This window comes from Protopterus annectens, chromosome 6.part1 (assembly GCF_019279795.1).
Source record: "Protopterus annectens isolate FY-2018-M chromosome 6.part1, PAN1.0, whole genome shotgun sequence".
NCBI classification, from domain to species: Eukaryota; Metazoa; Chordata; order Ceratodontiformes; family Protopteridae; genus Protopterus; species Protopterus annectens.
In genome coordinates, this window is record NC_056738.1 from 488,567,475 (window position 1) to 488,594,600 (window position 27,126).

A 27,126-nucleotide genomic window follows, 5' to 3' on the forward strand; every position below is an offset into this window, starting at 1 on the left:
TTCTTTTATTACCGTTTTGTTCTATTGCCATGATTGAGTTTTCTTCTAAATGACTACAGTAAACTCTCAGTTAACCAGCACCCATGGGGATAGGTAGATGCTGGTTAATTGTAGTTTCTGGTTGCTTGAGAGTTACTATTAAAAATAGGCCTGACTAATACTGTACCCTGTACTGTAACACACCATAAACACTGTATTGATTTGATTTTAATATTGAAATACAGGAATTAAAAGCCTGGTTTGGGGGCAAAGTGCAACACATGAAAATTAAATTGTCCATACTGTACTGTATTTCTTCAATTTATTTTGTCAGTTGCTTGAGAGTGCTGATTGCTTGAGTTCCAGTTAACTGAGCATTTACTGTATAACACTCTGTTTGCATCAATTCCAGTGTACAGTTTATATGTCATCGGAAGGCAAGTTACTGGTCTGTAGTTTTTAGGATAGCTTGCAGGTTCATTCTTAAGTAGGGCTATTGTTTTTCCTGTTGTTAACCAGGCTGGTGTCTTTTCGGGGTGCACATATAAGTAGTTCTTACTCATGGCTAAATCTTCATGTAAAGATGTTAATACTGTTAGCCAGAAGTTAGGTACTGCATCTGTTCCTGGGGTTTTCCAATTAGGAGTTTAATCTCTCTGGCAGTTACTTCATTCCATTTTATATCCTATATATTTGAACTTGTTATTCTGTCTTTTACTACTTCTATGCATAATAATCCGCGGTGATGGTGCTGCGGTAGCGTTGTCGCCTCACAGTAAGACGCTGTCCGGTTCGACTCTCAAAGCGTCTTCTGCGTGGAGACATGCATGAATGGGCGTACCTTCGTTGAAGGTTGTGCGTCAGGGCTGGCAACTCGGTACGTAAAAATCAACTGCCAATCATTAGCGGACTGGAGTTCCGCTGTGGCAACCCCTAAATGGGAAAAGCCGAAAGCCACAACAACTACTACTTCTATGCATTTAGCATCTTAATGTTTCACAGGATCTTCATAGATATTTCTCCAAAATGTATATCTATTCTTTTTTTTTTTTTTTTGGTGGTGGTTCAATTCCTTTTGCCTTGTTTTCCAATTCTCTATAAAACTTTTTTGGGTCATTAATAAATTGCTTATTTTGTATTTTTCCTTTATATTTATCTGTATGTCTTCTAAGTTTTTCTGACTGTACTGAATTTTTTAGTGTGTCATTTGCAATAGCACGATAGATCCTGATCTGTTCTGATACTGCACATTACTTTCATCACAGCTATCTTTGAGTATTTTTTTGATCTGTTCCCTCTTCTATACTCTTTTAACAGTGCCACTTCTTGTCTTAATTGCTTTATAGTTTTCTCTATTTCATACTTCCATGATGGCATTCAATTCCTTCCCTTCCTTTCCCGTGTTTTTGTGGTAAGACTTTATCTGTTATTAATATAGCTACACAGTAATGCATCCTGTTTACTTCTATTATATCGCAGGAATCACTATGGACAGTCCTAATTACTGTGTTAATTTGTTTTGTCAAACTTCTAACTCTCTGGTTTTTATTGACTTTCTGTATATTTCTTTTGTTAATCATGATATGTCTGTCCAGCTCTATTAAATCAAGCAACTGTTCTATTAGATCATTTTCTCCTAAACTGAGGGAACATGATTTGTTTTCCATTTCCTGTGGGCATTCTATAGAAAGTTCCAGAGCATCTTCATGTGCCATATTCTGTTCAGTTTCATCTTGTCATCCGTTGCTGTTTCTTACCGACGTATAGACATAAACACTTCTTAAACTACTCCACTAGAAAACCACTTGCCCGAACCTTTCTCCCCTCTACGGTGCCCCCATTCTTACAAACATCCAGTCCTACTTTAAAACTAAGATGGACACCTGTTACAACAAAATTGGTAAGTTTGTGACCTGTGCAAAATATTCTTCCCATCACTACCAGTCTTTACAGTCCCTGAACTGGCTTGAACTCCCACAACACCTCACATATATACAACTATCTACAACACACAAACTTGTATACAGATCTCTGATGCCCAGCCCTCACCTTCCTTCTAGTTCTCTATCAACCAAACCAGCATCTCAGTTTGGAAGATCAATCTCTTATCCAAGTAAATAGACCAAAACTCCCTGCAGGTCAGTATCTCTACTCTTTCACTGTGTCCAAAATCTGGAACGCTCTTCCACCTCATCTCTGGACCATTAATAGTGCCCAATATTCAAAATGTCTTTATATCAGTATCTCTCATCTCACCGGCTCTGCCCATGTACCATCTCCAATTCCTCGATAACCTGGTTTCCTGATTGAGCCCTTCTAACCTTATATCGTCCTTCTCTCCCTTCTTAAGTGTCACCCTTGGAAATCTATTTATACCCTAATTTGACTCGCATGGTATATGAAAAATAGTGTAGTTACCCATACTTGTTTATGCATACTATATAAGCTATTCTGCATATTCCATCTGTCTAAAATGTATTATATTATTGTATATGTGTATGGCTTATCTGTTTTCTGTGTTAAACTCTTTATGCATTGATACCCTGCCATGAATCTACACTTTTGTAACTTAGCTACAGTTTAGAAACTCTTGTTCAACATGTTTCTATTATCTTGTATTCTGTTGCGGAGCTTTTTGTACCGGGCCTCCACTGCAAATGGGTTCATTTCAGCCCAGTGGACTTTCCTGGTCAATAAAAGCACATAAAATAACATCAGAACTTACTAGCCTGTCAGTTGCCACTGTTTCTTGTTCCTTCCCTTGCTGTACAACTCCAGCTGAACATTTGTACTGGTTTTCTTGGAAGGCTCCAAAGTATCTTCATATGGCAACTGATCAGATGTTTCCTGCTCCACTGGTTCCCCCTTAATGTATCCTGCTATGATGTTATCTGAGTTAGAGTTTCTACACTAAATCCTTCATTTCGCAGGTAATCCATAACCTCAATTACTATTTCTTTAACCTCTCCATTATTGATCTTGTTTTCTACTTTTCCTCTTTGCTTTTTTATTTTTTGTTTTGTAAAATTTTCCATGTATGAATGGCTTTGCCTGTATTTCTCCGCAAATATCTTTGGTGCTGCTCTTTTTCTGTTAATTAGTTTTGCTTTTTCCTTTGCATAAATATTGCACCATATTAAAGCTCCTTTTCTTTCCCATGTCCATATTTCTTAAGATGTCTCCTGCTCTTCTTGTTTGTCCTTACTTTGGGACTCGTTATTCCATCATGCCTTGATATAATCTGTTAAACTTTCTACACTAAATCCTTCACTTCAGAAGTATTCAAATATTCTAGAACTTCAATTTCTGATTTTTTTAGCTTCTACTTTACCGATCTTCTGTTCTACATTCTCTCTCTGTGATCTTTTTGTTTATTGTAAAATTTTACATATCTGGATACCTTTGCCTGTATTTCTGTGTGAATATCTTTGGGGCTGCATTTTTTGTGTTGATTAATATGACTTTCTCCTTTGCATAAATAGTGCACCATATAAGATCTCTCTTTCTCATTTCTTTCCCATGTCCATGTTTCATTTTTGCACCTTTCAAAAGTCTCATGATTTTGTTCTTTATATTTTCGCACTTCCTCGTTCACTTCTTTTTCCAAGCGGCCCAAGGTTTCTTGGTCTGTATGATGTTTTTCATAACTCTGCTGTATTAATGAACACAAATTTTTATTTGAAGCTTCTGACAGTTTTTCTTGTGGAAGTATTTTTCTTTCTTCTAATTTCTGTTTTAATCTTTTTGTATATAGTCTGTCTGGAAATTCTGGGCTTCTTGCGTAATAGTAGCAGTGCATAATTTATTTCTTATCATTAATAGTCCACTCTGTCATCTTCAGGGCTCTTTTTGGCCTGTCAGTTTTTGTAATTTTTGTGGACTGTTATTTCCTTCTAGAATGGGGGGGTCACATTCCCCCCCTTGCCTGGCCTAGCCTAGCCCCATTATAAGAATGTTTCCGTTTCTTAAGGAATCTACACTGTCATTTTTTCCAGTCCTGGCACCAGTGTGCCTAACAGGATTGGGCACTTTTTTATCCTGGGTCTTGTGCACCCAGCTATTTGTATTTTTTTAACCTCCTTCTGTCCATGATATATACTATATAAATGCAGTCTATATATCAGTGTTGTCTTTTGTGAAATATAGGGTCCACTTCGTGAAGGTGCTCACCAAGACTTGAGGATGAATTCAGTTCCAGCAATACTACTCGCCTTTGCTTGCTGACTTATCTCTCCATTTAGACCCTACTACCTATAAGGAAAATACACTGGTACCTCAGATCAGTGTGCACTCAATGTGTGCACCATCTGTCCTTTCAGGTCTGAGTTTTGGAATGTGTAAAGAGGGGTTGGATGGTGGGTAAGACAGTTCACAGTCTTGGTCTTCCATTCTCCCTTTGACCCTTCCCCCAACTCAGTCACCACAGACACTTCAGGTCTGAAGAGGGGGAGCAGTCTCAAACGTGATAAAAGTGAAATGCTGTGGACAGAAGTATATAAATGTCAGAGAGATGTTGTAGTGGTCAATGCTTTAAAGGCCGTAAATGATCTCTTGATCTCAGGACCTGTATTAATGTATATAAACAACACCACAGTGATGTGGTATATAAACTTGGGGATACTAGAGCTTAACCTCTGTACAGAATTGCTGTGATAGCCTAGGAGGTAGCAACTCAGCTCAAGTTGACTCTTCAGATTTCATGTATCCCATCAGAGCAAAACATTATTGCAGACAATCTTATCAGGACAAGGACAGACCCCCTCCCACCCCTTGAGTCGAATCTACATCCTGAGGTCTTTAAAAATTGACCCAACTGTGGGGAATAATGCAAGAAAATCTGTTTGCCTCCATTCGGAACTGCAAATAAAGAAATTCTGCTCCAAGACTCTTTGCAAACAGGTTTGGATTGCTTTTCCACTGATATCCAAGGTCTTAAGATTCAGGTGGACACACCACAAATTGTGGTAATTACTTCTTTGTGGCCAAGACAACAGTGGTTCTGCCTCCTTTTCACTTTGTCTAAGGGCAGCTGTCACAAACTTCCTCACAGACTGGATTTACTCGCACAGGACATGAAAAGTTAATGCATCCCATTCTCCAAACTCTTTAACTGCCTGGATGATAGACTTTTGATAGCTTTTAGGCACTTTTTTCAGAGGGTTTGTAACCAGTACGAAAGCAGGTAAGAGAACCTACTGCTAGAAAATCATATATGTGCAAGTGGAAAAGATTCGCTAGTTGATGCCAGTCCAAGAACCAGGATTCTCTTCTGGTCTGGTTGTCTCGTTCTTGATTATTTGTGTGTGTTTCTGTCCAGTGGACTGTCGTACTATTTTATCAGGGTACATTTGTCAGCCATTTGTGCTCAGCAGCCCTTAGATAGCCCTTTTTTGTAATATTTCTCAAGCTGAACAGTTTTTGAAAGGTGTGTTGCAGACTTGTCCATCTAGGAGATAGGTGGCTCCTTCTTGGGATTTTGATTTTGTGCTTGATAATGTCTCTCTGCATTTGAACCAGCTCATCTGGATGATGTGAGGTTAACATGGAAGACAGTTTTGCTTATTGCTCTGAAATCTGTTAGGAAAGTATCTGAGTTACAAGTTCTTATGATCAGTCCGCTATCCCTCATTTTTCTCAAGGACAGTTTTTTTTTTTTTTGAGAACAAATCCCACTGTTATGACCAGTGTTGCCAGACGTCCCTGTTTGAGTGGGACTGTCCTGCGATCAGCAGCCCAATCCCGAATCCAGCACTACCTGTTAAAATACCAGCGAAAACAGCTTGCTGTTCCACATTGAACAGAAAAGGCTCTGCTATGTGATTGGCTCATATACTGGCCTGTGAGCCAATCATAAATCGGAAAGTGCATCCACTTTTGTTCAGTGTGAAACAGTAGGCTGTTCCGTATTGAAAACAAGAGGTTCTGCTGTGCGATTTTTGATTGGCTCGTATGCCAGCATACAAGCCAATCAGAAATTGCAAAGCAGAGCCACTTCTGTTTAATGCAGAACAGCAGGCAGTTCCACGTATAACATGAGAGACAGGAAGGGTGAGACTGTAGAAGAAATTACTCTACATAAAGGAAAGTATCAGATCAGAATGAAATAAGGGGAGCATAGAGGTGGGTGGGAACAATGTCAGTCAGTCTAGTACTTCCATCTGTACAGAAATTTAAAATAGATTTTATACTGATGGGCCTTACACACACACACACACACACACACGCACACGCACACACACACACACACACACACACACACACACAAAATATCACTTCAGCAAGCATAGCTTATTTATCCCATGGAAGGATGCACACAGTTTGCAGCAGTTGCACAGGACAGCCTAACCCTGCCTTCTAGTGGCTTTTATTAAAACATCTCGTATCCCCCTCCACAATGTTAACATGTTGTTCTGTGTAGCATATTAGAATATCATGAAATTAAGTCTTACATATGCAGTGCAAGATATTCAGTAAACATTTTTGTATTAGTCTTTCCGCTTTAGCAATAATTAGGAGTTAACAGATGGATTGGACCCTCATAGAACTCACTAGGTACATTGGTACAAACTTCCACATGAAAGACCTGTTTTATTTATTTATTTATTTTTTTATTGCATTTGTTTACTGGGAAAGTCCACTGGGCCTGAGATGAGCTCATTTTCAGTGGAGGCCCAGGGAGAAAAGCTTCACATTTAATTACATACACAAACAGTACAGAGTATATAAGACAGTAGAAACACATTAACATAAGATAATTCTGACATAAAATAGCGTTGATAATGACATTGTATAAATTTGGTAACAGTAAGGGGTTGATATGTTGGTTGATATGAGAGGTTTAGCTGTACAAGTAAGAGTGATAGTTAGGAAGCAGTTAGTTTAAGGGGTAAAGAAGGTGACGGAAGGCTTAGGCAAGGATAGTAAAGGTAGGTAAACAGCAAAGTGTAATAGTTAAGATTGAGAAGTTGAGAAGAAAGGTTAGTTATGGAGTGAATTGTAATAAAGAAGAGTAAGGATTCAGAGAGGGGTCAGGTTTTGAGGTTGTCTGTAGGGGTGCAGGTGCATAGTCTAGTCTTTGCTTAGCTTTTTTTTTTTTTTTTTTTTGTCGCTTCCTCTCTTTTCATAAACCTGGCAACCCTGGTTATGGCTAAAGTCATCACAGAATTTACTTTAAGCCAGGCTATTCATTCACCAGTCTTCTCTCCTGATCCAAAGAACAGGAGGAGAGGATTCTTCACTTCCCAAATGTACATAGGCAGATCAGATACTACCTAGATAAAACTTGGCCTTTTAGGAAAGCTGCACAGCTGTTTGTCTTGAATGAAGGTAAGAGGAAAGGAAACCATTGACTATAGCAAGATGGTTGTCTCATGTTGCAGTTTTTTGTTATACTCTCCACAATAAACCACTTCCAGACAGAGTTACAGCTCATTGTACAAGGACATTAGCTTCTTCAGTGGCTTTCTGGAAAGGGGCTGATTGTAGATTCTAGAGGCAATTAATTGGTCCTGTATGCAACTTTGCAAAGCACTACAGACTGGATTCCTTTTCCAGGTGCATAGCAGGTTTTGCTGGAATATTTAGGGGCTCCTGGAACCTTAGTTCTTGGCCTCTTCCCTTTTCCTTCTCTAAGCAAATCTGCCCATATAGTTTAAGCTACTGCAACAGTTATCTGCATTAAGTATAGTACAGCTGTGTGTGGAAACTTACCACAATAGATACTCTAATAGTGCACTTTTGCAGTAGTCAACCTCCCTCCAGCCCATGTGTTCTTACTTAGGTTATTTTAGTGTTGTCAGGGTATGGGCCTTAGCTGTTTTGTTGTTTCTTAACATGGTTCTTCGTGTCTCTTTCATTCTTCCTGGACAAAATTTATTTCAGAGAGTTTCTTACTGCAACTGTCCATTTGTGGAGCTCTGTATGAACTTCTGTCAGATGGAGCATATGGAAGGCACCCAAAGCTTTGTAAAGCTGGATGGTTGCAAAGGATAAGACCCATATAACTTGAGCTATTGCAACAGGGATTTATCAGAGCATTTCCTGTTATGGTAAATTTGTACAACTGTACTTGAATAGAAAAGAAAACCGTAATGTGTGTCCATCCATCACGTTTTTTCTTTGAGTTTTCATTCATTTCAACTTTACAGAAATTGCTCATTTTCTACTTTCCCTTAATCCTTACTCCTCCTCCTGAACATTATTCTGCTTGTATTATTCCCACAAATCCCATTTATTTGTAGGAAAATCAATCCCTCCTATTTCTAAAGATCCTTCTTCCAGTTCAACATCACTAAGGTTTGTTATAGATTTTTATTTCCATTTTCCAGTAATTGATTTTTTGGCAGCCAATAGCATTAAACCTAGTAAGGCTTTACTATGTGTAGTCATATCAGATCCCAGATACCAGCACAAATTTATAATTTCCTTAGTTACTACCATTTTTCTTTCCCAACATTTCTTAGTAATTTGTAGAGATTTTGTTTTTAAATCTGCCAACTCATTACATTCCCCACAAAAAAAAAATGTTCCTGATTACTTCCTCCTTCCTCATTGCATCTCCAGCATTTGGTATCTTTCAGAGGAAAAATCCTATGTTTACTTTGGGTATAAAGTATCTCTGCAGACACTTCTCTATAAAAGTCCTAAACCTTCAGGACTTTGTTACATACTTTATATACTTTACATAGATTTATACATTTCTTTCCCTTTGTTCTTCTGTAAATTATGTTTCTGTTATCTTTTCTCATATTTTCTGTCATCATCTGACTGACTCATAGGTATCAATACAGTATTTTATATACCCTACTAGTTATCCCCTTTTTAACAACATCTTTGCTTCTAGACTGTACGCAAGTTGGTCTTTTCACTTAGCAGTTATCAGTTTCTGTCTCTACACTCTATCAATACCTAATAGAGAGGACAGTCTCTAACCTGTAGTCTACCTCTTGTGTATCCTCTTCCTACTTTCTTACTTTATCCCTAAACTCTTGGTTCTTTTGCTAATTTCCTCAGTAAATTCCACCCCCTCTTGCCTATTTTCTGTGCCTCTTCTTCTGTATGGGATTACAAATTTGCTAGAGGGAAGGTGTAGTGGAGGTAGTTTATCCTCCATCCAGAACTGTAAGAGTAGGACTATAGGAAATGCTGTTGATTGTTGGGATGCCAGTGGGGCACAAGCAACCCATAAAGGATACCTGTATGATGGTTGACTTTGATAGCTGTCACCCCATATGTTACTGGGATGAAGTTCCTCCTACTGAGGAACAAATGAGCTGAATCTAATTGAAGATTGCTTGATGGTCGGCTGGCACAGGAAGAAAAAAATTACCTTTGAAAAACAACTGTAATGACACTCCTTTCCTTTAGGAAATTATTTCATTTTGCTACTACTGTTGTTTCAGTTAATTTTATTTTGCTACTAATACCATAATTACTCACTCTGGGTGATAGGTAATTATGGTTACAAGTATTGCTTTTGTCTAAACTATTGCATCTTAATTTTACAAATGAATGATTGTCTGTCTACTGCTTCTGCCCTTTTATGTCAGGAAATTATGGCTTGGAGAACTGAGGGGAATGTCCATCATTATAGCAAACAGGGAGATATCCATATATGTAAGTTGCTGCACTCTAGCATGAGTCTCTAATGGTCTGTAAAACAAAGGAAAGAAGGCTGTGGTTTTCCAGTTTCAAGTCATAGGAGAGTAATTGTAAGGAGAAGTAGCACAAATGTTGTGATTTACTTTTACCATGACTACTACATGAATAAATTACTGCAATGCTAAGCATTCTTAACCACAACCATGCTTAATAGCGCACATATCTTATTTAACACATTAATGCTAACAGGGGTTACATCTTGGCAGGGAGGTATAAGGCAACTGTATTTTATATTTGAATTGCTTGCATAGTGTTATGAACTGCATACCATTTTATTCTGATAATGTAATCCACACCATGTGCTGGCACCAGTGGTTTGGACTTCTTTGGATACTTTGGGGGTAGCTGCTTATGATTTGCCACATTTGAACCATCTGGCTTGCATGTATTTGCCACTAGGCTTTTTAGCCTTAGCTGTCCTCATGAAGTGGAGACAGATCACAAAAGGGATAAACTTATGTAAGTAAAGTCACTAATAGTACTTCCTTAGAAAACTAATTAGAAAGTTTCAGCAAAATGCAGTCTCTAAATAAATCTGTGACTTAGATGTCATTAATGACTTAATGACAGCTGTTCTCAGTATTTTGTGACAAAAGCCATCTAATGGAGACTACTGGAACATTCTGAGGCATAATCAGTGAGATGAGAAGAATTTTTGTTTTAAGTGAGGTCTTATTTTTAAGATGCTGTGCATATTCATTGATTTAGGATTTATTCCTTTAACTCTTTCCCACTTTAGATTTTTTGTTCTCTGTGTAGGGCTGATAATTTGTCAATTACAATGCATATGTGCATCCCTTTCCTCACCCTTCTTCAATCTGTGAGAAAAAAACGGTGGTGCCCTATGTGGCAGTGGCTACTTTGCCTCAACAAGGAAAAGTGCACTGTTTGTCCTATTCCACGTCTAAATTAAGAGAAAAAAAATTCAGGGAAGATTGCTAAGAGTAAGTTAATTTGTAGTAGAGAGACTGTTCTGGAAATTCAATCGTCAGGCTTGTTGTGTAACAGGTTTGATGAGCTGCTGTCTGTGGGGCTTGTGAAGCCTACAGCACTTCTCGAGTGACAGGAGCTGGGAATCTTACTCAAACATGGAACAAAATGCCTGGTATGTACAGAACCGATGTTACTGGATCATGGTAAGAGAAGGAGGTGCAAGCGGTGTGAGAAAACACACAAAAGAGGATCTAGGGTTGGAATCACTGTAAGGCTAAAAACAAATCCCTACATGGCTGCACTCCCATCCATCCTAATGGCAAATGTTCGCTCACTGGAAAGCAACATGGACTATATATGGCTGGAATTATCTACTCAGAACAAGTTGAGGAAATGCTGTGTGCTTATTTTTAATGAAACTTGGATAAACTCTAAAATTAATGACAGTGCAGTCCTTGTGGAGGGGCTGTCACTTTATAGAGCAGACAGAATACATTCCCACAGTGGCAAGTCCAGAGGGGGAGGGGTCTGCATATACATCACTAACAGCTGGTGTATCAGTTGTGAGATAGTATCCTCGCACTGCTCAGATAATCTAGATGTTTTGTCACTGAAATGCAGACCCCGTTATCTACCCTAGGAATTTAACATCTGTGTCACAGCTCTCTACTGTCTTCCCAGTGCTAATCCAGATGTGGGAGTGGCCACATTATATCCGGCTATAAATGAACTGCAAAACCAGAATCCAGACTGTGCTCATATAGTGGCAGGTGACTTTAATCAGGCTAACTTGAAAACAGTTCTGCCCCACATTTTCCAATATTTGCACTTTGCAACAAGGGGAGAGGACACACTGGGAAAGGTATATGGCAGTGTTAAGCTGGCATTTAAGGCCTAGTGCCTCACCCACACCTGGAAGACTCTAGCCACCTCTCCGTATCACTACTACTAACATATAAACCTCTGCTAACTAGAGGGAGACCAACAGTGAAACAAGTAAGAGTATGGCCAGAGGGTGCAGTCTCAACATGGAATGTTTTGAGAGCACAAACTGGAGAATATTCAAGGAGGCCTATACTGAGAACCAGTACATCAACCTGGAGAAGCACACCGAGGCAGTGATGAGCTACATCTCAAAATGTGTGTATGATGTGACAGTCATTTAAGCCATCATAACACCAGCCAACCATAAACCCTGGTTGACAAGAGAAGTGTATGAGCTACTGAAAGCAAGAAACGCAGCCTTTGGGTCTGGAGACAGGGAAGCCCTCAAAACAGCTAGAGCAAAGCTGAACAAAGAATTGAGGGAAGCAAAATGTGTCTGTGGCAGAAAGATTCAGAGCTACTTCTCTGACCAAAAAGACCTCAGACACCTATGGCAGGGTATTCAGTCCATAACTGACTATGAACCCCCTATCTTCGCATTGTGAGGACAACAAAGAATTCCTAAATAAGCTGAATGTCTACTTCAGCAGATTCGAGGAAGGAAACAGAACAGCAGCAAAGAAAATGCCTATCGACCATAATGAGAAGATTCTCACTCTCAACCCAACTGATGTCCAGAGGACACTGTGCAGTGTTAACCCGAGAAAAGCAGCTGAGCCTGACAACATCCTAGGGCGTGTGCTCAGGGACTTCCCAGTCCAACTAACAAATATCCACATGGATGTCTTCAGTAACTGTCTGAGTCAGCAAATAGTTCTGAAATGCTTTAAGGACAGAACAATCATTCCATTACCAAAGAAGTGTCCACCATCTTGCTGAAATGAATACCGCCCTGTATACCTCACCTCCACAGTGATGAAGTGCTTTGAAATAGTGGTCAAGGACACTATAATATCTGGGCTGCCTACTGATTTTGACCCTCTGCAGTTTGCTTACCGAGCAAACCGTTCTATGGCAGATGCCATCTCTCTTGCACTCCATTTATCACTAGAGCACCTTGAGAATGAAAACACCTATGCAACATTACTGTTCATCGATTTTTGGCTGTGCTTTTAACATGGTCATCCCTCTTCATCTGGTAATGAAGCTACTCCAACTAGGCATCAACACTCCACTTTGTAACTGGATTCTTGACTTTCTCACAAACAAACCTCAAGGTGTGCACAGGAAGTAACTCCTCTGATGGCATCACTCAACACTGGAGTCCCACAAGGATGTGTACTAAGTCCCTTGCTGTTCACCCTGTTAACACATGATTGTACAGCCAGGTACAATACAAATCACATCATCAAGTTTGCTGATGACACAACGGTGGTGGGCCTCATCAGTAATGATGATGAAACAGCGTATAGAGATGAGGTGGAACAACTGATTACCTAGTATGGAAATAACAACTTGGCACTAAACATGAACAAGTCAAAAGAGATAATTGTGGACTACAGGAAAAATCGCAAGGAACATTCTCCCCCTCTCCATCAATGGAGAAACATGAAGTTTCCGTGAGTGAACATTGACGAAGACTTGTCTTGGAACACCATTACAAATGCCATAGCCAAGAAAGCACACCAGAGATTCCATTTTGTAAGAAGCCTGATGAGAGCAAATCTCCCTTTGAGAGTTTTCATTACCTTCTATAAGGGTACTCTAGAATGCACCTAATGAACAGCCTGGTAGTATGGTATGGAAGCTGCTCTACTTCTGAGTGCAGATACCTTCAGAGAGTGCTGAAGATAGCTGAGAGGATCATCAAGACCACCTTACCACCTGTCCATGACTTGTACTTATCCACATGTCTCAGCAGGGCCAGAAGAATACTTAGACTGCACTCACCCTGCTTACAGACTGTTCCTGCATCTATCATCTGGAATGTACATTGCAGAACTACGAGATTCAGGAACAGCTTCTTCCCTAATGTCATCAAGCTGCTGAATTTTAGTAACAACTACACTCCAAGGTGGCCATCTGGGTCAGTAGAAACTATAAAAGCTAGTCTCAAATTGTGCAATAACCTGGTTACCAGTCTTATCCAATACTTAGTGCAATATTCACCATGAATGTAACTTGTAGGCCATCTAGGGTAGTAGCAATACAGTAAAATGTCTTCTTTCAGTGGAGTACATGTTCTGAATTCATAAATTAACCATAGTGCAATACTCTAAGGTCCATAGTGTAATACTCTAATGTTCACGGTGCAATCCTCAAATGTCACTTTCTGTGCAGTGATCAATGCAATGACTTAACCAAGTACCTGTGCAATACTAAAGTCTCATGCAAGTAAGTGTTCACTGCGAAAAGTGTTAAAATGTGATGTTAAGTTGTCTATCTCGCCTTCATTCTTGCTGGTTGGGTTCGGAGCCTATCCTCGGCTCCGAGTCGGCCATCTTCAAAAGCTCGAGAGCTGCTTACTGGCTCGAGGCCCCCCCCCATATCCCATGATGCCTGGCGCTAGATACCCAGATCTCGTTTGCCGCTTCTGCTACGAGGTTGCGTTTACTGGCTCAGGTCGTATTTTTTCAATTTATTGATATATATATATTTAGAACTTGTATATTATTAGTTAGAATAATTAGTGTTCATACATAGTTGTAGTAGTGTTTAATCCCCCCTTGAAAACTCGTTTCTTAGAGAGTTTTCCCCTCCATCCCCCACTCCTGTTTTCCTCTTTAAGGTAAGGCGTTTCAGTTAGAGGCTTATCCTTGTTTCCTTTTTTAGGTAGTAAAATTTTTCATTAAAAATTGTGGTAGTTGGTAGGTCCGTTTAGCCTTTCTTATATTATAAAGTGTGTGTGTGCTGTTAGGGTGTGGTAACTTGTGTGGACTGTGTGTGTGTTTTTTCTAGTTACCTACTTCCCTTTGTACTCTTTGTAATTTGATTTTTCCTTTACAGGAATGTCTAAAGACACGAAAGTGTCTGGATTCAAGAAGTGTGACTCATGCTGTCAGAAAATGTCACTGACAGATGGTCACACTTCTTGTGTCTATTGCTTGGGCGCCCTACACCTGCCGGACTCTTGTTCGGTGTGTCACGCCTTTAGTCCAAGAGTCCTGCAGGAGTGTAGGAATAAGCTTATCCTTAGGGGGTTGCTTAAACCTGAAGGATCACCGGCCAAGGCTCAGTCAGTGAAACTTTCCAAGCCATCGAAGCCACCGGCTCCCAGTTTGGAACCGTCGTCGGGTGTGGCGTCTGCTTCAACTTTAGTTCCAGCTGGAACCGAAGTACCTATCTCCAAGCCAACTTTGGCTCCGACTGGAGCCGAAGTACCTATCTCCCAGTCGGCCCCAACTCTTCTGTCGGAACCATCAAGGAGTCGAAAACGTTCCAGATCGCCATCCTTAGAGTCGATACATTCGGCTCCGGGGTCGCCCTTGCTGCAGTTGGGGAGAAGTCATCGATCCCACTCTTCTCGGTCATCTAGACTTATCTGACCATGATTTGGAGAGAGTGGTGAGCAGGTTTTTAAAATCGCAGGCCCTAGCTAAAATGCTATCCAGCCCCCCTCATCAGGGTTCGGCTCTACCTGTCTCTGCAGTAGTTCCTCCTTCGACTCATCCCTTGAGCTCGGAGCCGGAGCATGCTGAGGCTGGGATCGTGGGACCATTGGCACCGATACCTCCCCTTTTGGTTCCGTTGTCGGCTCCAATCTCTTCCATGGTGCCGTCCTTGGAGGGATCTGGGTGCCAGGACTCCCTCGTCGGCTCCGATGGGGCGAGTGGCATCGGACCCTTGTCCGATCCCTTTCTCCCTCTCAGAGCTAAGGCGCAGGTGAGTTCGGCTCCTACATCGGCTTCCGAGCCGTCTCTCTCGGTGCTGGGAAGGATTCTGGTCTCTTCGGAGCCGGAGCCTTCTTCGATATCAGGAAGAGGTGCCTTCGAGGTCATGAGGAGTGTGCTTGCATCTGAGTCAGCCTCACGGTCAGCCTCATTGGCTCCTCCCCCTATGGTGCCTGCTCCTGCCTCTGCCCCTCCTCCAGACCTCAAGCGTGGGGAACAAGCGCTCCAGGGCACCCCATTGGGTGTATCTTCCTCTTCCGAGTCCTCCCCCATTCATTCAGAGGAGCTCCCTCGAAAGAGGAAATGCAAGAGGAAGCATGTTGACTCCCCTGAGTCTGTCACTTAAGATACCGACTTGGAGGAGTCGGAAGGGTCCCCGAGATCCCCCTCTTAGGACGTCTCTTTCTCAGACATCCTTGAGATTCTTAGGCAGAGGGGGAACTGGACTACCCTTAACCCTTCCGAGGATGAGTCGGGTCGGTATTCCTGGACACGTTTGGATCCCAACCCTCCACCTCCTGGGTGTCTCCACCTTTTGATCCATCGAAAGGCGTGGTCAGCTCCAGACACAATGGAACCAACTCCCCGCAGGCCCACAAAATTTATCACTGCCCCACAAGACAAGCAATTTCTGACCAAGGGTATTCCCGTTGATGCCATGGTGGTAGCAGCGGCCACAAAAAAGGAGTTGGCTGAAACTTCTTCGTCTCTCCATCCCCCAATAAGGAATCTAGGACGATGGACAGATATGGGAAATGGATGTTTTCCTCAGCGACCTTCTCCATGAGGTCGCTGAACTATTTGTGCCACTTTACCAGCTTTCAAAGGGATCTCCTTAAAGAGCTAGGAGATGCCCTTCAAGATCCATCAGCTGTGGGGGCCCAGGCTAAGGTTGCCTCCCAGCTGGCGACTCTTAATTCGGTAGTAAACTCCTCCATGCGGCTCATCTCTTATGCAGCCGATGGCGCGAATAGGGCCGCAGGCACAGGCGTGGCTTTGGGGAGGCATGCTTGGATGCGGTTATGCAACTTTGCGGAACCCTTCAGGGCGTCTTTCACCAACACCCCCTTTGATGGTTCTGCTCTGTTTGGACCACAGGTGAAGGATACCCTTACCAGGTGTGAACAGGAAGGCAAGACTCTCTCTGCTGTGGGAGTCCGTTTTTCCACTCCTTCAAGACCGTATTCCAAGGGTCAGAAGAGTGGAAAAATGTGGTTCTGGAAACCCCAGGGAGCCGTGCCTGACACACGTGGAGAGTTCCCCTCCAGGGGCAGAGGAGGGAACAACAATAAACGCCACCCTAGGGGCAGAGGGGGTCCGCAAAATCAGGGCCAAAGAGAATCTTTCTCTGACAAGCCCTTCCAGCATCCCTGAAGTGCTGCCCGGCTGTCCACCTTCGGAGGCAGTTGGGGGAAGATTATCGCTGTACCCAAAAGCCTGGCAAAGTATAACACAAGACAAATGGGTACTGTCTATCATATCTGAAGGCTACAAAATCCCCTTCCTTCGCACTCCACACATTCCCAACAAATCCCTTCCAGATGTTCCACCCAATCTAAGGGATCAAGCAGTTCAAGAAATTTTAAAACTGCTAAGAAAAAGAGCCATCCAGTCAGTCCCAGCAGACCAGCAAGGATCCGGAATTTACTCAAGGTTCTTTTTGGTACCAAAAAAGACAGGGGACTGGAGACCCATTCTGGATCTCAGCAGACTAAACAGGTCTGTTCAAAGAGGATGGTCACGCTACAGTCTATTTTACCCTTTCTGGGTCAGGACAAGTGGATGTGCTCCATAGATCTTCAGGACGCGTACTACCATATAAAAATGGACAGATGCTCCAGAAGATTCCTCCGCTTTCGGCTGGGAGCCAGTCATTATCAGTTCAGAGCTCTGCCCTTTGGTCTCACCACAGCCCCAGGGTGTTCACCAAATGTTTGGCAGTAGTTACCGCTCACCTGAGACGGCAAGGATACCAGGTGTTTCCATATTTAGACGACTGGCTCCTTACTGCAACCACCAGGCATCACCTGCTATGAGCCAGAGACTACACCATCCAAACTTGCTCCAAACTAGGCATCACAATAAATTTCAAAAAGTCTGCATTGTTGCCTTGTCAATCTATCACCTTTATAGGCGCAAACTTAAATACAAAGGACATGACAGCGAGACTTCCAGTAGACAGAGTGTTAGACATTCGACGACATGTGCAGGTCTTATTAGGATGCAAAAAAATTCAGGCCAGATTCGTCCTAAGAACATTGGGTCTCATGGCAGCGGCTATCATACTAGTCCCCCTCGCATGTTTTCACATGAGGATTCTTCAGTGGATGCTGTTCACACAATGGTCCTTCCAGCAACTCCCAGTGTCTCACATGATAATGATCACACAGTCATGCAAAAACCAACTTGTTTGGTGGATGGTTTCCCCATCATTACACCAGGGCAGACCATTTGTTCTTCCTCCTCCAGTAGCTACGGTGACCACGGATGCCCCCCTGATCGGGGGGGGGGGCATTTTCAGGGCAGAACAGTCCAAGGCACCTGGCAGCCTCACGAGTACCATCTGTATATCAATGTCTTGGAGATGAGGGCCGTGCTTTTAGCATTGCAAGCTCTTCAGAACTCTCTTCCCACCGGGACCATTGCAATTCAAACAGACAATATGTCAGTAGTATGGTACATCAACACGCAGGGAGGAACCAAGTCCTACCCGTTATGTCGAGAAGCACTCAGACTTTGGCAGTGGGCGATCTCTTCCCAATGGTTTCTGATAGCAGCGCACATCCCTGGGAAGTCCAATGTTATAGCAGACAGGCTGAGCAGAGCAATTCTCATGCCTCACAAATGGTTTCTCAATCAGACTGTGGCAGACAAAATCTTCAGCAAATGGGGTCGGCCTTGCTGCAACCTTTTCTCTACCCCCTTCAACAGCAAGTGCGACAATTTCTTCTCTCTTCTCCCTCTTCCCAGACACTTCCCCAGAGATGCGCTCTAGTTCACAATTGGCCTCGGGGACTTCTTTATGCATTCCCTCCATTTCCCCTGATTCCCAAACTAATACAGAAAGCTACTACATTGGGATGCAAGATGATCCTCATTGCCCCTTATTGGCCTCGACAAATTTGGTTCCCGTTCCTGCATCATCACCTTCTGGAGCAGCCCTGGACCCTGGACCCACTTCCAGACCTCCTGATCCATCAGTCGAGTGGGCTGAACCAGTCTCTTCAATCTCTCCAGCTCACTGCTTGGTTGCTCCACTTCCGACCTTAGCCAGGCTTCCAAACATCTCCTATTTGGTGCGTGAAATCATCTTATCCTCGCATAAGTCTACCACTAGAAAAACTTATGCTAGTAAGTGGAAACGTTTTTCCTTATGGACAGAGACCAGGAATATAGATTCCTTTTCAGCCCCTGTGCACCATATTTTAGAATTTCTAGCGGAACTTTTTCGAGCTGGATCCTCTTCTGCCATGATTAGAGTTCAGCTAGCTGCAATTTCAAACTTTCATACGGGCCTAGCTGATACAAGCATCATGTCCCATAAGCTTTGTAAAGCCTTTCTTAAAGGGACCATTCTACTCAGGCCCCCAGTAAGAGACCCCCCGCCTCCATGGGATCTGAATTTGATTTTAGCTTCCCTGATACTGCCCCCCTTTGAACCTGCAGCTTCTTGTTCTTTGAAGTTTTTTTCTCGGAAAACCCTTCTTCTGGTTGCAATTACGTCAGCTAGAAGAGTTTCTGAACTTCAGGCTCTTTGTGTTCGTCCTCCTTACCTAGTTTTTCACAATGATAAGAGTTTATCTTTGGACTAACCCTTTCTTTCTTCCAAAGGTTGCTTCTGATAATAATTTGAATCAGTCCATTGACCTACCAGTGTTTTTTCCAAATTATTCCAACAAAGCGGAATGCAAATTACATCAGTTGGACGTTCATAGACAATTACGCTTTTACTTGCATAGAACCAAGCAAATCAGAAAATCAGTCCAGCTGTTCCTGTCCTATGCTGAGGGTAAACAAGGTATACCGGTGTCGAAAGTAACCTTATCTAGGTGGTTGACATGTATTATTACATTTATATATCAGTTAAGGAATAAAGAGCTTCCTACTAAACCAAAAGGTCACTTCACTAGATCTCTAACTACTTCAGTGGCCTTTCAGGCAAGATTGCCAATGGAAAGTATTTGTGCAGCAGCTACATGGGCCAATCCTCATACCTTCATTTCACATTATAAGCTGGATGGTGGCCTCCAGGAGCAGAGCTGATTTTGGTTCCACTGTTCTGAAGAGTCTGTTCCGATGAGCCACCCAGGATTGAGGTGCTAGGGATGCTGTCCCAACCAGCAAGAATGAAGGAGAGAGATACAACTTAACATTAAGAAGTTATGTGCCTACCATAACGTTCCATGTTAGTTGTCGTCTTCTCGCCTTCTTTCTTGTGTCCCACCCTCCATCCCCCTATCCTAGTAGACCGAGAAGAGTTCCTTATGTTTTTTTATCACTGGCTGAGTCTTCTCTGGCTATTACTTCTCACTGTCAGTCTCTCCAGAGGTTCATGCATCCTACTACAGTTTACTGTATTATTATTATTATAATTGTTATTATTATGTCTGTAGTTAGGTTTACTAAACGAGATCTGGGTATCTAGCGCCAGGCATCATGGGATATAGGGGGGGGGGGCCTCGAGCCAGTAAGCAGCTCTCGAGCTTTTGAAGATAGCCGAGTTGGAGCCGAGGATCAGCTCCGAACCCAACCAGCAAGAAAGAAGGTGAGAAGAAGACAACTAACATGGAATGTTGTGGTAGGTACATAACTTCTTATTTCTAATTATGTCCAGTATTGGTCTGTCTACCTGCATGTCCATGGTATAATAGCTAGGTGTTATATGTGTAAATCCATCCATCCTCAACCCCTTTTCCCATTTTGCACATGAAGTCCGGGGTGTCACTTCTGCAGTGACAATCATCTCGAGCCAAGATTTACACTGCCGGTGGCTAGCCCTGACGCGGTAGTTCATTGGCACCACTCACTCGCATACACACACTAACCTATTGCCAATTTAGCATGTCCAGTCTATGTGCTGCATGTCTTTGTAATGTGGGAGGAAACCGGAGTACCTGGGGGAAGCCCACTTGACCACAGGGAGGACATGCAGACTCCTTACAGTACCAGCTGAGATTCGAACCAGAGAACCTCTTGCTGTGAGGCAACAACACTAACTGCTGCACCACCGTGGCTACCCAGAGATTTATGTGTGTAAATGTCAGTGAAAATAGTCTGTATGTTGTCTGCACATTGAGTCCGAAAACATGGAATTTCATTCAGTTTTTGTACTTGTGTGATTTTTGAATGACAATAAAGTTGAGTTTGACTTTAATGGGCACCACTAAAGACCAGTTGAAACATGGATTCATTTGTTTTGTTTGCGGTTGCTTCAGCACTGCTTCTTTTAAGAATTCGCATTCTGTATTATTTTCTGTTTATTGCATTGAAATTCATGCTTTTTGGGACATGAACAAGCTTGAGGTCTGCTAAATTAGTGACCAGATTAACATAGATTACATCTATTAGGTGATCCAGTTTGTTTTTCTTTGGCTTACATTTTTGTTGCCTTAATTTGGTTCCAGGTTGCAAGACCTTTTTCAGCAAGAAAAGGGCAAGAAACGGCCTTCTGTGCCAGCAAGTCCTGGAAGACCAAGACAATCCGATGATTCGAAGGTATCCATTTCCATTGTTTTAATTTTGCCAGTTTCATTTACTGCTGAGTAGTAAGCATCTGCTTGTTTGTAGATACTTGCAGCTCTGCACATATTTAATTGTTTTGTTGTGCATTTTGTACTTTACTGACTTCGCTGTGAATGGATGTCCTCTGGCAGTGTAGTTGTCTTGCCTGATACTACCTTGTTAACCACTTGGAATATTACTATGCCTGCTATATTCTGTGGTAGATTTCCTACAGTATCCATAAGCCTTGTAGAAGTTTAGTTTTGTTTTTCTTGATGGGGAGTTGTAGTGAAGGAAGTAGGGTGGACACCTTTTCAGAGACCCAAAGCAGGACATTTTTTATAAAGACATGGTTTTGTAGGACAAACCGTACCCACAATCGATGCAAGACAGTTGGTTTCACTTTGTGAGAAAACTAAAACATCATGATGTTAAGTTGTCAATCTCGCCTTCATTCTTGCTGGATGGGTTCGGAGCCGATCCTCGGCTCTGACTCGGCCTATACTAAAACTCATGAGCTATTTTTACCGGCTCGAGGCTACCCTGTATCCCACAATGCTAGGCGCTAACTACCCAGATCTCGTTTGCCGCTTCAGCTGCAAGGTTGCATTTTTGCCGGCTCTCAGGTTAGATTTATAAAAATCTCTTCTGGTAAGGGTTTTTTTTCCCTTTGGTAGTAATAGTTTTTCTATTAGATCCACTCGTGTATCCCCACCTTAGATAGTTCCCTTTCGGGTTTGTTTCTAACTACTTCTCGTTACCTACCCCACTCCGTAGATTACTAGGCCTTCAGGCTAATTTTTAGTTTAAATCTTAGCTTAATCTTAAGTTTAATTTAGTTAAATTTAGTTTAAAATTACTCTATTTGTCAGTCTAAATAGTCTCAGTCTTTGTGTGTGCATGTGTGACTAGACTGAGTAAGTTTGAGTGTGGGTGTTTGTTTGTGTTTGTGTGACTTGTTATCCCTTCAGGATGTGTAAGGATTCCAGGGTCTCAGGCTTCATGAAGTGTGACTCGTGCTGTCAGAAGATGTCTCTGACAGACGGTCACACTTCTTGTGTTTATTGCCTGGGCCCTCTGCACCTGCAGGACTCTTGTTCTGTCTGCCATGCATTCAGTCCAAGAGTCCTGCAGGAACGCAGAAACAAGCTTATTTTATGAGGCTTGTTGAAACCCGAAGGTTCCCGACCAAGTCTTCATCGGGCAAACCTTTGAAGCCCACAAAACCATCGGCTCCAAGAACCAAGCTTTCGGCCAGTGGTGCTCTTAGTGCTCCTACGTCGGCTCCGGCTGGAGCCGATGCTCCCAAGACTCAGTCGGCTCCGATTGTTGCGTCGGAACTGTCTGCGACCCGTAAGCGCTCCAGGTCTCCTTCTTTGGAGTCAGTCCATTCGGCTCCGAGATCTTTTTTGCTTTCGGAGCAGAGCCATCAGTCCCATTCCTCTCGGTCTTCCAGGCTTTCGGAACACGACCTCGAGAGGGTGGTTAGCAGACTCCTTAAGTCACAGGCACTGGCCCAAATGCTTCAGAGCCCTTCTCAACAGAGAGCGGCTATCCCCATTCTATCGTCGATTCCTCCTCCGACTCTTCCTCTGAGCCGGAGTTCGTGGGAGCCGGGACCGTCGACACATCGGAGCCGATACCACACCTTTCGGCTACGTTGTCAGCTCCGATCTCTTCCATGGTTCCATCCTTGGAGGGATCCGGGCGCCAGGACTCCCTCATCTGCTCCGAGGTGGTGAGTGGCATCGGACCCTTGTCCGACCCCGTTCTCCTTCTCGGAGCCTCGGCGCAGGTGAGTTCAGCCCCATCAGCCTCAGAGCCATCCCTCTCTGTGCCGGGAGGAGTCCTTATCTCTTCGGAGCAGGGACCTTCTTCCCTGACTGATAGGGGTGCCTTTGAGGTCATGAGGAGTGTGCTGGCCCCTGTGCCTGCTCCTTGGTTGGCTCCCTCAGCTACTCCCACTGTTGTGCCTGCTACGGTCTCTACCCATCCTCTTGACCCCGACCGCAGAGATCCAACGCCTCAGGTGCCCCTATTGGGAGCATCCCCCTCTTCCGACGCCTCCCCTGATCCATCAGGGGAGCCCCCTCGGAAAAGGAAATGCAAGAGGAAGCATGTGGACTCTGCTGAGTCAGTCACATCCGATACCAACTTGGATGAGTCGGAAGGGTCCCCACGGTCCCCCTCTGAGGACGTCTTTTTTTTGACATCCTTGAGATCCTCAAGCAGAGGGGGAACTGGTCTACCCTCAATCCTTCCAAGGATGAGTCGGTTTACCTAGAGGCTTTTGGTTTTCGCCCTTCAACCTCCTGGGTGTCTCCGCCCTTTGACCCCCTCATGGAAGTGGTGGCGCAGAAGGCATGGACGGCCCCTGACACGATGGAACCTACCCCACGGAGGCCTTCAAAATTTATCACAGCCCCTTCTGATAAGCAGTTTTTAACCAAGGGTGTCCCTGTTGATGCCATGGTGGTGGCGGCGGCCACTAAGAAGGAACTGGCGGATCCTTCAGTACCGATCCATCCTTGTAATAAGGAATCTAGGACTATGGATAGGTACGGCAAGCGGATGTTTTCTTCAGCGACCTTTACCATGCGGTCGCTGAATTACTTATGTCATTTCACCCATCTTCAAAGAGACATGCTCAATGAAATGGGTGATACTTTACAGGATCCAACAGCTGTGAGGTCTCGAGACAAAATCAACTCCCAGCTGGCAACCCTGAACTCGATTGTTAACTCCTCCATGCGGCTTATTTCCAATGCGGCCAATGGGGCGAGTAGGGCTGCAGGCACAGGCGTGGCCTTAAGGCGTCACGCCTGGATGCGGCTTTGTAACTTTGCTGACCCATTCAAGGCGTCCTTCACTAACTCCCCCTTTGATGGTTCGGCGTTGTTTGGACCTCAAGTGAAGGATACTTTGACCAGATGCGAACAGGATGGCAAGACTCTCTCTGCCGTGGGAGTCCGTTTTTCCACCCCGTCTAGACCATACCCTAAGGGTCAGAAGGGTGGAAAAATGTGGTTTCGCAAACCACAGGGTGTCACGCCTGATGCACGAGGTGAGTTCCCCTCTTGAAGCAGGGGGGGGCAGTAACAGACGATGCCCTAGGGGCAGAGGGGGTCCGCAGAATCAGGGTAGCAGAGAAGCTGTCTCTGGCAAGCCCTTCCAGCATCCCTGAGAATGCTGCCTGACTGTCCGCCTTCAGAGGCAGTCAGGGGAAGATTGTCACTGTACCCAGAAGCCTGGCTTTCCCTCACCCAAGACAGATGGGTACGGTCAATCATATCCGAGGGTTACGAAATTCCCTTTGCCCACACCCCAACACAGCCAAAAAGGCCCCTTCCAGATGTTCCACCCGGTCTAAGGGATCAAGCAGTATTAGAAATCTCAAAACTGCTAAGAAAAAGAGCCATCCAACCAGTCCCAGCAGACCAGCAAGGATCTGGAATCTACTCCAGGTACTTTTTGGTACCAAAAAAGACGGGACTGGAGACCAATTTTGGATCTCAGCAGGCTAAACAGGTCTGTCAAAAGAACGAAGTTCCGGATGGTCACGTTACAGTCCATTCTGCCTTTTTTGGGCCAGGACAATTGGATGTGCTCTATAGACCTTCAGGATGCGTACTACCACATCAAGGTGCACAGGCGCTCCAGGAGGTTTCTCTGTTTCCGGCTGGGGGCAGTCACTACCAGTTCAGGTCCCTGCCCTTTGGTCTCACTACAGCCCCCCGAGTGTTCACCAAATACATGGCAGTGGTCACTGCTCATCTGAGACGTCAAGGATTTCAGGTGTTTCCATATCTGGACGACTGGCTCCTTACTGCCACCACCAGGCGTCAACTTCTTCAGTCCAGAGATTACACCATTCAAACTTGCAAAGAGCTAGGTATCTCCATAAATTTCGAAAAGTCTGCCTTGTCGCGTTGTCAGTCTATTATTCATTGGCGCCATATTGGACACAGCCGAACTGTCCGCAAAACTAACCGCACAGAGAATTTCTGATATTCGTGCACACGTTCACATCCTTCTTCAAAGCAACACTATCCAGGCCAGGTTTGTACTGAAGACTTTAGGTCTCATGGCAGCAGCCATTACATTACTTCCCTTAGCTCGCTTTCACATGCGGATCCTTCAGTGGATGCTCTTTTCCCAGTGGTCTTTTCAATAGCTTCCAGTGTCACACAGCATTTTAATCACCCAATCATGCAAGAAATATCTGTCTTGGTGGATGGTCTTCCTTCAAGTCATTCAGGGCAGAACCTTTGTTCTTTCCCTCCCGGTTGCTACGGTGACAACGGACGCCTCCCTGAACGGGTGGGGGAGGCATTTTCAGGGCAGGACAGTCCAGGGCACATGGCAACCTTTCGAGTGCCACCTGCACATAAATGTCTTGGAGATGAAAGCAGTACTTTTAGCGTTGCAAGCCCTTCAGGACTTTCTTCCCATAGGGACTATTGCAGTTCAGACGGACAATATGTCCGTAGTGTGTTACATCAACAAGCAGGGCGGAACCAAGTCCTACCCCTTATGTCGAGAAGCACTCAGACTTTGGCAGTGGGCGATCTCTTCTCAGCAGTTTCTGATAGCAACGCATATCCCCGGGAAGTCCAACGTAATAGCGGAAAGACTGAGCAGAGCCATTCTCATGCCGCATGAGTGGTCTCTCAAGCAGTCAGTAGTGGAAGAGATTTTCCAAAGATGGGGTCAGCCTTGCTGCAATCTTTTCGCAACACCTCAAAACAGCAAGTGCCATGACTTTGTCACTCTCTTCCCGGCCACCCCCCCAGAGATGCTCTAGTCCACGATTGGCCCGGGGTCTTCTGTACGCTTTTCCCCCCTTTCCATTAATCACACAGCTGATTCAGAAAGCTACCGCATTGAGATCCACAATGATCCTCATTGCCCCTTAATGGCCTCGACAAATCTGGTTTCCGTTCCTGCATAATTACCTCTTGGAGCAGCCCTGGCATCTGGACCCAGTGCCAGACCTCTTGACCCATCAGTTGAGCAAGCTGCACCACTCCCTCCTCTCTCTCAACCTCACAGCTTGGTTGTTCCACTTCCAACCTTAGCCAGGCTTCCCTTTATTTCCCATTCAGTGCGTGACATCATTCTAGCTTCCCACAAATCTTCTACTAGGAGGATTTATGCCAGCAAATGGAAACGTTTCTCCTTCTGGGCAGAGACTAGAAACATGGATCCTTTCACGGCACCTATCCAATCAGTCTTAGATTTCTTGGCTGAACTTTTTCAATCAGGTTCTTCTTCGTCCACTATCAGAGTTCAGTTAGCGGCCATTTCAAATTTTCATGTTGGCCTGTCGGACTCCACTGTTATGTCCCATAAACTTTGTAAAGCCTTCCTTAAGGGAATCTTTTTACTTAAGCCCCCAATCAGAGATCCCCCACCACAGTGGGATTTGAATCTGGTTTTAACCTCTTTGATTCTGCCTCCTTTGAACCTGCGGCTTCCTGTTCCTTGAAGTTACTCTCATGGAAAACTCTATTTCTAGTGGCTATAACTTCCGCGAGGGGAATCTCAGAGCTTCACGCCCTTTGCGTTCGTCTTCCTTATCTGGTTTTCCATAAAGATAGAGTATTCCTCAGAACTAACCCACCTTTTTTACCCAAGATATCTTCTGAGGCAAATCTAAACCAGACTATCGATCTCCCAGTTTTCTTCCCTAATTACTCCAACAGAGCGGAACAAAAGTTGCATTTTTTGGATGTTCATCGTCAACTCCGTTACTACCTGGATAGAACCAAGCAAGTTAGGAAATCTGACCAGCTCTTCCTGTCTTATGCGGAAGGGAAGAAAGGCCTTCCAGTTTCCAAAGTAACCCTTTCCAGATGGTTGGCCTCTGTGATTACTTTCATCTATGAACTGAGGAGTCAAGAACTTCCTTCAAAACCTAGAGCCCACTCAACTAGAGCCTTAACTACGTCAATAGCTTTTCAGGCTAGGTTACCTGTAGACTCCATTTGTGCGGCAGCCACATGGGCCTCTCCTCATACCTTTATTTCTCATTACAAACTGGACATGGCCTCCAGAAGCTGAGCTAACTTTGGTTCCACCATCCTCAAGAGTCTGTTCCGATGAGCCACCCAGGGCT

The 27,126-nt window shown here is 43.8% G+C and overlaps 1 protein-coding gene across 1 annotated transcript in view; it reads left to right on the plus strand.

The window, feature by feature from the left end:
• Positions 1 to 27,126, plus strand: part of PIKFYVE (phosphoinositide kinase, FYVE-type zinc finger containing) — a 3,858,188-nt gene that overhangs the window by 3,117,543 nt on the left and 713,519 nt on the right. Inside the window, 1 exon segment of the mRNA XM_044075403.1 lies at positions 20,912 to 21,002. Coding sequence (XP_043931338.1) covers positions 20,912 to 21,002 — 91 coding nt within the window.